The sequence below is a fragment of the Dermacentor silvarum genome, chromosome 11, assembly GCF_013339745.2.
Source record: "Dermacentor silvarum isolate Dsil-2018 chromosome 11, BIME_Dsil_1.4, whole genome shotgun sequence".
Classification (NCBI taxonomy): Eukaryota; Metazoa; Arthropoda; class Arachnida; order Ixodida; family Ixodidae; genus Dermacentor; species Dermacentor silvarum.
The window spans coordinates 17,796,989-17,810,084 of NC_051164.1; the positions used below are offsets into that span (position 1 = coordinate 17,796,989).

Consider the following 13,096-nt stretch of genomic DNA (forward strand, 5'->3'; position numbering starts at 1 on the left):
CTTGCAGCCGGACGGTCCGTGGCATAGTCGTCCGCGTCCGCTAAACATCCGGATTCTGTCCTTCGTCTGGATGCACCATAAACGGATGGACGAGGTTATGGTGACGAGGTACTATCGAAGCACCCTAATGGATGGATGGACGGATGGATGGATGGATGGATGGATGGACGAACGGACGGACGGACGGACCGACTACCGGACGGACGGATGGATGGATGGATGGATGGATGCTGGTCCCCTTTGGAACGGGGGGGGGGGGGGGGGGGGGGGAGGGTTGCGTCACCAAGCTCTTGTAATTATATTGCTTATGTCCTACCTGTCGTCAAAAATTATTTAGCACCCTTCTCCTACCGGGAACAAGGGTGCACGCGAAGCTTGTCCAACCCAAGGGGAGGGGTTAGTTCTAATCTCAATTGTGGACTTCTTTACTTTCCCCCTGCTCTCGCTCAGCCTTAGGGCTTCAAGGAGGCCACAGGTACCTAAATCGACAGCTGGGCAGATAGCGTCACAGTCAATACAACATAATCCATCGTTTCCTATAGCTTTACCGCAGCAAGAACGTGTTTCGTCCTTCTTATTGTACCTCACTTTATAAGAGCGCGTTCTGCGGCGTTATGATCTCGCTTCGAAAAGTAAAGGGCTTCCCTTTGAGTTATCGTAAATTGTTTCTTTCCTGATTTCGTTTTTTCCTCTTAAGTAGTTACTCATAGAAGGTTTGTTTTCCATTGCTGCTACCCATGAGATTGTCTCAGCCTCTTTTACTTTGCGCTTGACGTTCTTTGTTGCCATGTTACTCAGTATGCCGATCGCGTACTTGCTGGTAAGCTTCCTAGTTTTTTTTATTGCGATAGCAATTATAGACACTCAAAGGCAGATTTCTGCCGTCGGCGTCGCCGTCGCCGTCGCCGTGAGGTTCCGTATGACGTCAATGGAGATGAAATCGTCGCCGCGCGCCGCCGAACGCTGTATGTGCGAGTGAAAGGGCGCGAGGGACGCGCGCTTTCACGGGGAGTGAACGCACGGCGGAGAACAAACGCGCGTTCTGCGCTGTGCTCCCTTAAGGATGATGATGATAAGTGGTTCTTGAGGGAAAGGGAAAGGTTGGCGCTATCTTCTGCAAGCTCCCTTAAGGGCTGCAGAAGTAGGCGTCTCTTTCCTCCTCTACAATCACCATATATGTAGAGTAAACGTACCTTCTTCCGACGCGCGAAAGGCTGTGGGGGAGGGGGGGGGGACGGGCAGGGAAGAGAGGCGACGCTTAGCTGCGGCACCAAGTGCCTATTTATATCAGAGGCTCCGGCAACAGTCACCAACGCCGCACGCATTTTGAGCGAACGAGGGCAAAACGCCGGCGGCGTCGACAACAGTTCTGCGTGTTTGCCGGTGCTGCTGCATGTCCAAGTTTATACAGCTGATAAAGCTGCTATCATTACTCCGTATAGCTCTCTTCATATTTGCTATCGCAATTGATGCTTCGCCTTTCAGGTGAAACTGCGACAACTTTTCTTTCTCCACTGTGAATCAATGTTTTTCATGTGCAAATATCTTAACACTCTCTTAGCCTATTTACATTCATCCATATTCCTCAGTCGTTCTTCATAATCTATTTTACTCTGAGCTTCCCTCACCTCAAAGCTTGTCCAGCCCATATCACCCTGCACAGCTTCATATGTAGTCTTCCCGTGAGCGCCCAATGCGAGGCACCCCTGACCTTTGGCTGCCATCCAGTCCTGATTGTACCCCTGACTTCAAGAAAACATTCGCATATATATATATATATATATATATATATATATATATATATATATATATATATATATATATATATATATTATCATGTGTTTCCAGCACTCTCGCAAAAAGACGCCATCTGTAGGCACCACCACTCAACATTATTTGCGTTGAGTATGATAACTCCAGCCCATCCTACTACACCGTTTTTCAGCGATTGATCCTGTGGCTAGGTGAAATTTGATCACATTTGTTCAATCTAATTTAGATACGAAATCGGGTGAGTTGGTATAGCTTCATGGTTGCGACATCGTGACTAGACTCGGACTTAGTGTAAGCTTGGAACACCAACACGGCGCTATCAACTGAAGCTTATTTCAACCAAGCATCTAATATATAAAGCATAACAATCACATGATCTTTACCCAGCCCGTCGGCACAATCAAAGATAACTATCCAAAACACAATCTTCATGTTAAATATCCGCAACTTACGAAGGTTCCACGTACATAAAAGAAGGCAAGATGAAAAAAAAAAAGTTTGGAAAACCAAAAATGAAAAGCAATATTGCTAAGCACCAGGCACATTGGTTACCACACTCATTATCTTATAAGGAAACTTCGCTTTTTTGCAGCGATATGGATGACTGACTAACACAAACCCGTCTCTCTTACATGGTAAGCCTCCATTATTTCACGGGACAGCTTTTCGCGGAGTTTGAACAGCAGAAAAGCGCTATCGAAGACAGCATGAAACCTGCAATCATGACAATGCGTGGAAAGGCGCGAATGCGCAGAGCCCTGCCGTAAACTATGACAAGACTTCACTGACGTATTTCCGTCACGGAAATACGTCATAGAACATAATACAAAGAAAGAAACCAGAAGAAAAAGTTCCACAAACATGCAAAATTTGAGAGTCGAACCCACGACCTCTCGGTCCGCGACGATAGATCGCCGAGCGTTTAACCCATTGCGCCACAAACGCATTTGCAGAGAGCTACACAGACGCGCCTTATATATCTAACACTCCTCCGTGTACCCGCGCTCTTGTTCGGGGCGGTGCCGCCGCCTACGAGCAGAAAAGAGAAGTACTGCATTATGACACTAACGCGCACCGACAGTGAACGCTTCGGTGGTCTCACCACTACGACGCCTCGATGCCAGCATTCGAAGGGACGCTGGCATCAAGAAGCACTACCAACGCCACCTAGGTGGCGTTGCTAGGTGGCGTTGGTAGTGGCGTTCACCGTACTCAGCACAGCGGAGCATGGCCTCCGCAATTAGCTCTGAAAATGTTTCTGAAGTTGATCGCGGAGGCTGCAATTACGACGCGCTGTACGCGCTGATTTGACTCGGTGACGATTCAGTTACGTGCTTTGTCTTGCGCGTTGTATTAGTGTGTCAGTTACGTGCTTCGTCTTTCGCGTTGTGCTAGCGTGTGCAGCGTCTTTTAGCCTTATATTCAAGCGTCGTCTATTCTGGCCGTATGTATTGAAAGCCGCCGGAAAACGGAATAGAATACACAACATTTTGTTCGCACGGCACAAACTGAATGCCATGTTTGACGTTGCATTCCCGCGTATTCTGGCAACTCTTGTTAAGCATGTGCTTATTTACTGGTTCATCTTACTATTAGGCGGTACAATGTCGCAGTTTCTACACAGCGTTAGCTGCGTAGACGGTGTAGTCCAACAGCCTTTCACAGCGCTAGCGGTACGTCATCACGAAAGAACACGAGACATCGCCATTTGACGCACGCGAAAAACGTCTCAAACAGCTAGTCGGCTTGCGAGAGGAGTATGCGTGCGATCGTGGCCTAGTCACAGTGAAAGACATGTTAGCCGCCCTCCTCCCCCCCTCCAAAACAAACCCTTCGTGGCCTAGTGGTTAGAACATTGGGTTACTGTGCTCGAAGGCAGAGATCGTTGGCTTTTGTTTGCTTACTGCCCCAGATTTATTGTCGTTAAGAAAGGTAGCGTACGTTCGCTGTTGTTTGGTTTTGCTACTTCCTCATTTTTGTAATGCCCCAGCACACGCCCTTGAAGTAAATGGTGGCATGCGTGTCGCGTACCCGTGGAGACCTGGTGGGGCAGGCACGGGTCAATGCCCCCGACGAGGAGCAGGCCCGGGCTTCCGCGGCGTATGCGCGAGTCCTCGGGCAGTGCCTTGGCCGCGTACTCGTCCCACTCGAGGACCCGCGTGCGCTCGGTCAGCGCGCGGCTGTGCAGCACCTCGTGCAGCAGGGGGTCTCCCAGCCACGCCTCGGCGGCCTCTTTGTCGCCCGCGGTCGGGATCTGGCGCGGTAAATGAATGCGCGCGAGTGAATTGCGGCTAGTACCCTCAGCCGTCGACACGGCTACCACGTTCGCATAACACCTGCCGCCTTACGCTTGCGTTACACATTACGTTGAAGAAACAAATGTTTGCTCTTTTCCAGAAAACAGCCCATAACAGCTTGTTGTATGATACAGTAATTAATTAATACTTGCGTCACAGTATAACCTACCGAAATGTATTTTGCGATGAAAACTTCACAGTAGGCAGATAAGCAGTAAACAAGACCCCTGCTATTTGTGTGCGCTGATTTGGCGTGTAGAAATTGTGAAAATAACTTGTTAACTTTTATCACCTCGTGTGACGAGCTGCCGCCATGTATTTTTAAAGCAAAAATAAATATAGAAATATTTCCAATTCTAAAGTCGTTATGCATTTGAATGCTAGGGAGGACGTATATTCGGGGTAAATATATAGGCTTATCTTTTCGATTCCATTAGGAGAAGTTTTATGTGTATCCACCATGCATGTGGTAAGGGATTCATTCCACACATGCCTATTGCTTTTACTGTGATGGCCATTGAACTGGTCAAGCAGAAAGCATCGTTTCTCATTTTTCAACAAATGTGTTTTCTTTGCTTCTGTAGCTCTGGTCCAATGGTCCAATGATCTGGCTTTAAGAAACCTTTTAAACAATCTTGCTATATTTCTTATTCTTAAGCATTCGCCACTCATCCATGATTTCTGACTTTTGTTTCAGCTGTGTAAAACTTGTAAAAGCGACTTCCGTGAAATGCATGCAATCAGCTTCGATCGGCTTGACTTGAACCGGTTCTTTACCTACGTCAACAATGCCCAAATATTAAATAAAAATGACAAGGACCCGAGAACCCATTCTTCATTGACGCTTGACTGGGTTAGAAGCAAAACCGTCAATAATGACAAACTCCGTGCGGTTAGTTATTGTGAAAAAACAAATTAATATGAATGTGCGAATACCTATATATTGAAGTTTGTGAATAAGCTTAGCATCTGAAAAAAAAAAAAGGTCGAACGCTCTGCTGGAATCCAGGCAGTTGGAATCAACATGTCCTCGTTTATCCCGGTAACTTGCATAACAATGCACAACCGTTACTAACACCGTGACTGTGCAACACACTTTTCTAAAACCGTGCTGCATAAAGAAAAGTATGGTTCTATGCTCAGAAAAGATCACTTCGGAGAGTCTAGCGCCTTTGCTTTTGGCGTATGTTAGCGGCATGGAATCAAGCGCTTCGCATGTAAGGCGTATTGTTCGGCACCGAATTCTCAAACTAATATCGAGGACATAAAGAATATAAATAAAAAGAGTAAGTTTTCTTTCGAATTAATAATGGACGCCACATTCAACAAACGGCCCTGATGGAAAATGCGATTAGAGAAAAACTAGGAACTATGCGACAACACAACATGAGAGCGCTATTTTAATACTGCCCCGATAAATCAGACTCACAGAGCTAAAAACGTTCGACCAAGTGATCGACGCTAATTACAATAGTGGCGCTCTAGAATACATAGCAGTCCCCGTTTACTATCGTGATGTATTCTTTTTCTCGACAGCTAAAAATTCAAACATCTTGTAGGCTTAGAATTTGGAAAGCTCAAATGTGTCTTCATTATTTCATGCCTTCACCGACATGAACGGTAAGCCATTAAAGTCTTGAATTCAGGGTTAGTACATATATTTTCTTGCTAGCACTATTTCTTGCATGCTCTGAAAGTTAAAATTCTCGCCTCGGCGAAAAAGTTAAAAAGTGAAAGTTAAAATTCTCGCCCGAGAAAATGGTTTCTCGCTTGACAGTTTGTGATGAAGTTAGGAAATTTGCAGGCGCAAGTTGGAATCAGCTAGCGCAAAACAAGGGTAAGTGGAGATCGCAAGGAGAGGCCTTCGTCATGCAGTAGACATAAAATATAGGCTGATGATGATACTATATGTCATGCCATGCTATCTGACATGCTTTCATCATCATCAGACTATTTTTATGCCCACCGCAGAACCAAGGCCTCTCGCTGGGATCTATACAATTACCCCTGTATTGCGCTAGCGGATTCCAACTTGCGCCTGCCAATTACTCAATTTCCTCACCCCTACTAGTTTCGGGCCTGGTACGACATGCAGTATATGCGGGTTATATTGCCACACTATTATATCACTAAAGTTGCTCATACCAGGTCTTACATCCTTGACAAAATTATACCTCAGAATTTTGTAAATGGCAGCCACAAACAGATGTCATGAAACATAACACAGACAGCGCATACTTTTCATCTTAAATCTTCTGAGGCTAATAAATATTGTTATGAGCCAGTGGTCCTGCGGGCATGTAGAAAAAGACGCTGAAGTGTAGAGCGGGCAAGAAGAGGAAGCAGTGAGATCTATGGTCCGCCATCTGTTGTTGCTACCCTAATTTTAGTCTCCTTGTATATACAGTGTAAATAAACCCCCTTTTCCGTAAAGCTCCCCGTAACATCTTGATGAAGGTGCGGGGTACATCACGAGCACATCACGGAATTTCGCAAGGGACATCCAAACATCTACTGAACCGTACGTTGCGTACATTCAAGATGTATTAGCACTCTGTCGGCGGGTCGACGAGAAGATGCCTGAAGCTGATAAAGTCAGGCACATTCTTAAAGGCATCACCGACACCGCCTTTATTCTACTCATATATTTATTTTGTAATGAAGAAGAAGAGCACAAGGACAAGGGCAGCCAGATCGACTGTTTAATGCCTCCAGTGCAGCCAGTGGGCCAGCCGGATCGCCAGTGCTTAGCACGAGTGTGAGCCGTTCGGGCAACCAGCTGTTCCTGCTCTGCGTCACCAGCCTTCTCGGTTACGAACAGACGCTACCACCTGAATTGTTCAGTACACCCCTTTACAAGTTATTTATTTATTTATTTATTTATTTATTTATTTATTTATTTATTTATTTATTTATTTATTTATTTATTTATTTATTTATTTATTTATTTATTTATTTATTTGAGAATACTGCAGGCCCTCCGCCGCGTAGCAGGGGGGGGGAGGGGGGAGGGGGCTGCTGCGGCGGAGGGTGCTAAGAATCTCTGCGTCCGGACAGGCGCCAACGGAAACTGAACCTGGCAACGTTGAACACGCGCACCCTATCGAGTGAGGCTAGTTCAGCAGGGCTATTTGAAGAATTATCAGGTATTGCCTGGGATATTATTGGCCTTCGTGAGGTGAGAAGAACTGGTGAGGCTTATACAGTGCTCACTAAAGGCCACGTCCTCTGCTACAGAGGTCTTCCAGATAGGAGAGAATTCGGAGTAAGATTTATAGTCCATAAGGACATAGCGGGCAACATTGATGAATTCTACAGCATTATTGAGAGGGTAGCCGTCGTCGTAATAAAGCTGAATAGGAGGTATAGAATGAAGGTTGTACAAGCCTACGCCCCAACCTCCAGTCACGATGATGAAGAAATAGAACAGTTTTATGAAGATGTTGAATTAGCAATGAGAAAGGTGCAAACTCAGTATACTGTAGTCATGGACGACTTCAATGCAAAAGTGGGGAAAAAGGAGGCTGGCGAGCAGGCAATTGGTAACTACGGCATTGATTCTAGGAACACTACAGGAGAGATGTTGGTAGAATTTGGGGAAAGGAATAGGCTGCGAATAATGAATACCTTCTCCAGGAAGCGCAGCAGCAGGAAGTCGTCCTGGAAAAGCCCGAATGGAAAAACAAGGAATGAAATGGATTTCATACACTCTGCTGATCCCAGCATAGTGCAGGATGTAGAAGTGTTAGGTAGTGTAAAGTGCAGTGACCATAGGTTAGAGAGGTCTAGAATTTCTCTCAATTTGAAGAGAGAACGAATAAAGTTAGTCATGAAAAAGCAGGCCAACCTAGACGCAGTAAGCGTAAAAGCAGACCAATTCACACTGGTGCTCGCAAACAAATATGCAGCTTTAGAACAGGAAGATAAAGATAACATAGAGGTAATGAATGAAACCGTAACTAGGTTGATCTGAGAAGCAGCAATTGAAGTGGGGGTTAAGGCACAAAGGCAACCAGTAGGTAAGCGCTCCCAAGGAACATAGGACCGAATAAAGAAATGGCCAGACGTGAAAGTGTGAAACTCGAGAGGTCAGATATCATTCGCTGAACTGTCGAAACTCATCAACAAGAAGAAAGTAAGGGATATTCGAAATTACAACGTGGGAAAGATTGAGGAAGCCGTAAAATATGGACGCAGCTATAAATCAGTAAGAAGAAAGCTTGGCATAGGACAAGGAAAGATGTATGCACTGAAAGATAAGCATGGTAATATCATAAGCAATTTCGATGACATAGTAAAAGCAGCGGAAGAATTCTATACTGAGCTGTACAGTGCCCAAAACAGCCAAGCTACTTTAACTCGAAATAATAATGAACCGGATAAAGAGGCTCCTTCTACAACTAGCGATGAAGTTAGAAGGGCCTTGAAAGACATGACCAGGGGAAAAGCTGCTGGAGAAGATGGAATAACAGTCGATTTAGTCAAAGATGGAGGACACATGCTTGAAAAGCTTGCGGCCCTTTATACGCAATGCCTCACGACTTCAAGTGCACCAAAAAGCTGGAAGAACACCAAACATTATACTCATCCATATGAAGGGAGACGTTAAAGAATTGAAGAATTATAGACCCATTAGCTTGCACTCAGTATTCTATAAAATATTCACCAAGGTTATTTCAAATAGAATCAGGGCAATACTTGACTTCAGCCAACCAAGTGAACAGGCTGGCTTCAGGAAGGGATATTCTACGATGGATGATATCCATGTCATCAATCAGGTAATCGAGAAATCTGCGGAGTACAATCAACCTTTCTATATGGCTTTCATAGATTATAAAAAAGCATTTGATTCAGTAGAGATACCAGCAGTCTTAGAGGCCTTACGTAACCAAGGAGTACAGGATGCATACGTAAATATATTGGCAAATAGCTACAAGGATTCCACAGCAGCCTTGGTTCTCCACAAGAAAAGTAGAAAGTTACCTATCAAGAAAGGGGTCAGGCAAGGAGACACAATCTCTCCAATACCATTCACTTCATGCTTAGAAGAAGTATTCAAGCTCTTAAACTGGGAAGGCTTAGGAGTTAGAATCAACGGCGAATATCTCAGCAACCTTCGGTTTGCAGATGACATTGTCCTATTCAGCAACAATGGAGACGAATTACAACAAATGATTGAGGACCTTAATCGAGAAAGTTTAAGAATTGGGTTGAAGATGAATATGCAAAAGACAAAGATAATGTTCAATAGCCTGGCAAGTGAACAAGAATTCTGGATCGCCAGTCAGCCTCTAGAGTCTGCAAAGGAGTACGTTTATCTAGGCCAATTACTCACAGGGGACCCTGGTCATGAGACAAATTTACAGAAAAGTAAAATTGGGCTGGAGAGCATACTGCAGGCATTACCAAAAGCCTGACTGGGAGATTACCACTGTCGTTGAAAAAAAAAGTGTACAATCATTGCATTCTACCGGTGCTATCATATGGGGCAGAAGCTTAGAGGTTAACACAGAAGCTCGAGAACAAGTTAAGGAGCGCACAAAGAGCGATGGAACGAAAAATGTTAGGCCTAACGTTAAGAGAGCGGTGTGGATCACAGGAAAAACAGGGATAGCCGATATTCTAGTTGACATGATGCGGAAAAAGTGGAGCTGGGCAGGCCATGTAATGCATAGGATGGATAACCGGTGGACCATTAGAGTTACAGAATGGATACCAAGAGAAGGGAAGCGCAGTCGAGGACGGCAGAAAACTAGGTGGAGTGATGAAGTTAGGAAATTTGCAGGCGCATGTTGGAATCACCTAGTGCAAGACAGGGGTAATTGGAGATCGCAGGTAGAGGTCTTCGTTCTGCAGTACACATAAATATAGGCTGATGATGATGATGATGACTGCAGGCCAACAGTTTTGGCCCATGTAGGAGAGGCTATACAAGGCATGAAAATGCACTGTGACACACACACAAAAAAAGAAACGGCAGTTTAAGAGATTGCCGCTAATAAACAAGCAGAAAAATATGTATACACGTACACATATACACATATATTTATACATATATACACATATACGCACATATATACAGCAATCATTCACTCAAACAAATGCTCTCCTAGAGCTTTAACAAAATTAGGGGACTAGAAAATGGTCCCCGGGAGACAGTTCCAGTCGGAAACGGTCCTCGGGAAAAAAACTGTGTTTGAATGTTTCAGTTCTTGCAAAAATTGGTTCCAGTAAATGTCTTCCTGTGTGGTGTGTTCGTCTAGACGATAACTGTTTCAGTACTGTGGGATGCGAAATGATTAGTTTATGTGCTGAAAGGTTATGAATGAGCAACAAATGGGACATTTTCCTACGTACTTGAAGTAGTGGGATGTGATTTGTTTTCATTAGTGTCGTAGGTTAATCAAGGCTTCTGCATTTGTTATAAATAAACCTAATCGTTACCTTTGCACCATCTCAAGCTGGTAAATGTCATTATTTATGAACGGGTAAGACCAACGCATAGTCTAATTTTGATCTAATAAATGTCATGTATGCAAGACGTTTAAGCTTACTTGGACCGTCTCTAAGCTTCCGCCTCAGAAAAAACAGCTTGTAAAATGATGAGGAACCAATGTTTGCAATATGCGCAGACCATGTTAAATCGTTTGTTATTGTAACCCCCTAAGTATTTATGATGTGTGACCTCCATAATAGAATGATTTAGAAGGCTGTAAGAGAAAGGAGAAACCTGCTTCTTGCGCGAAATTGGCGAGATGACAGTTTTATCTAGGTTAAGTTTAAGGCATCATTGCATTGAATGGCTAATAGAGAGTTTTGTAAGAGGTAATAATCATTAAGCTCGTTTATGCTCTTAAAGAGAATGCAGTCGTCTGCAAAAAGACTGACAGAGACATTTTCGGAAATAGCAGCCGGGAAATCATTGCTATAAATTAGAAAGAGCAGCGCACCTAATACGCTTCCTTTGGGTACACCTGACGTAACTCGAAGCACTTCAGATTTACAACCTATATCCTCTACGTACTGTGTCCTGTGTTTTAGATAAGCATTAATCCAATTAACGAGGTAATTAAGTAGGGACGCCAATACTTTCCAGTTTATAAATAAGCTTACTGTGGGGAACCATGTCAAATTCCTTGCGGAAATCTAAAATAAGTACATCAATCTGCCCCGATTTATCAAGCACAACATAAAAATCATGAATTGTTGTAACTAACTGTGTCACAGTGGACATTTATTTCCGGAAGCCATGTTGCACAGGTGATAAAATGTTATTTTCAGCAAGATAGGAGTTAAGATAACCAGAAACTATGTGTTCAACCAACTTGCAACAAGAGGAAGTGATTGAAATTGCTCGATAATTAGAAATAGTTAGCTTGTCCCCTTTTTTAAGAATTGGCACAACGTGGGCTACCCTCCAGTCCTCCGGCACATCAACCGAAAGTAACGAAACTTGAAAGATCCTCGTTAGGAAAAGAGATACCTGTACTGTAAAACGCTTCAGAAAGGCAATTGGAAGCCTATCGGGGCCCTCAGATTTTTTATCTTCAAATTTACGCTGCATAGACACAACATCATTCACAGAGATAGTTGGTACATCACCATGATCTTCAACTGGAATTCTAGCTATGGTTGCCCGTTCCATAAGGAACACGCTTTCAAATACGAGTTAAAACCTGGCGCTATGATCGTGGAGTCGGTTACAACGCATTAACTCGAATTTTGGTCAAGTGGTCAGTCCTGCGACCTAGAAAATTGCATTTTTGGGGAGAACTTCTGATAAATTCGGGGAGCATCGTGTCAAAATAACGGGACTTTGCTAATTTTAACTTAGGTGCAAGTTCTTTTAGAACCTGGAGCTATTGCGTACAAGCTCTTTTTTTTCTTCCTACAGCGCTTCACTTTGCGTTTCATTTGAATAATTTCGCGACTTATCCAAGGATTGCGGCGATTAATACGAGCCTTTCTAAGGGGAACAAAATGTTCAATATTGTACTGTACTGCATTCTTAAAGTGCTGCCACAAACAATGAAGGTCATCGCTGCAAGGGTTATTTAACTGTGATTGTAAAGAGTCGATGATTGCGTTATCGTCAGCACGTGTGTAGTCCTTGATCATTTTGAGGCATCCCGGAAACAACTGGCGAAACACAACAGAAGAATAACATACGATGGTCCGAGATTCCAGCTTCAACACTAAGCACTCCATCAAAAAAGGTTTGACTAACAAAGAAGAGGTCTAGGACAGATGTGTCTCTGGTGTATGCATGAACGGTTTGCTTCAGGTTTAAAGAAAACATAAGATCTAGTATAGTATCACATGAGGTAGACAGGCCATAATACGGTTTATCCCAATCGATAGCTGGAAAATTAAAATCACCGGTAAAAATATAAGTTCTGGTTTTGGTAAGGTAGTAGGCGGTCAAATAGACTATACATGAAAGAATCCGCTGCATCAGGTGCACGATACACAGCACGGGAAAAAAAAGTGAAACCATGCGCAGTTACGTGCAACAACAAACTTTCATGCTGATCAATTTGTTCAAGCAGCGTTACGTTTACTACTCGCTTCGCAATCACAGCAACGCCTCCACCACGTGAGCCGCGATCTCGTCTTTATATGACGTAGTCCAGTGGCACAATTTTCTCTCCAAAGCTGCATTTGCATACTAAAGATGTTTATTCTCTCGCTCTCTTCGTCAAAAATACCACTATGTAACCATGTCTCGGAAATCACCAGTAGTTGGGGATCGTAAGAAAAGAGCAGAACTTCAAGGCTATCTATTTTGTTTACAATGCTTCTAGCGTTCAAGGATATCACACGTAACTGGCACATATCTGGCGATGGGGTCGTCTTATCAAAAGAACTGCGAGCGTTAATATTATCCGATGGCGGTTTATGCTTAGTATGATTCGGAGAACCGTGGGCGTAAAAAAAAAAAGACCTCAGTGATTCTGAACATGTGGCTTGTCAAGTACTAGAAGTATTGGCGCATTTCTTTCGCGCACGACCTGCATTTTCCCCCT

At 43.9% G+C, this 13,096-nt stretch overlaps 1 protein-coding gene across 1 annotated transcript in view; it reads right to left on the bottom strand.

Moving 5' to 3' along the window:
- LOC119432360 (kelch-like protein 17) overlaps nucleotides 1-13,096 on the bottom strand; it is a 91,221-nt gene that overhangs the window by 19,325 nt on the left and 58,800 nt on the right. Inside the window, exon 8 of the mRNA XM_037699528.2 lies at nucleotides 3,805-4,027. Within this exon, the coding sequence (XP_037555456.2) occupies nucleotides 3,805-4,027 (223 nt within the window). The remainder of the gene's footprint in view (nucleotides 1-3,804; nucleotides 4,028-13,096) is intronic.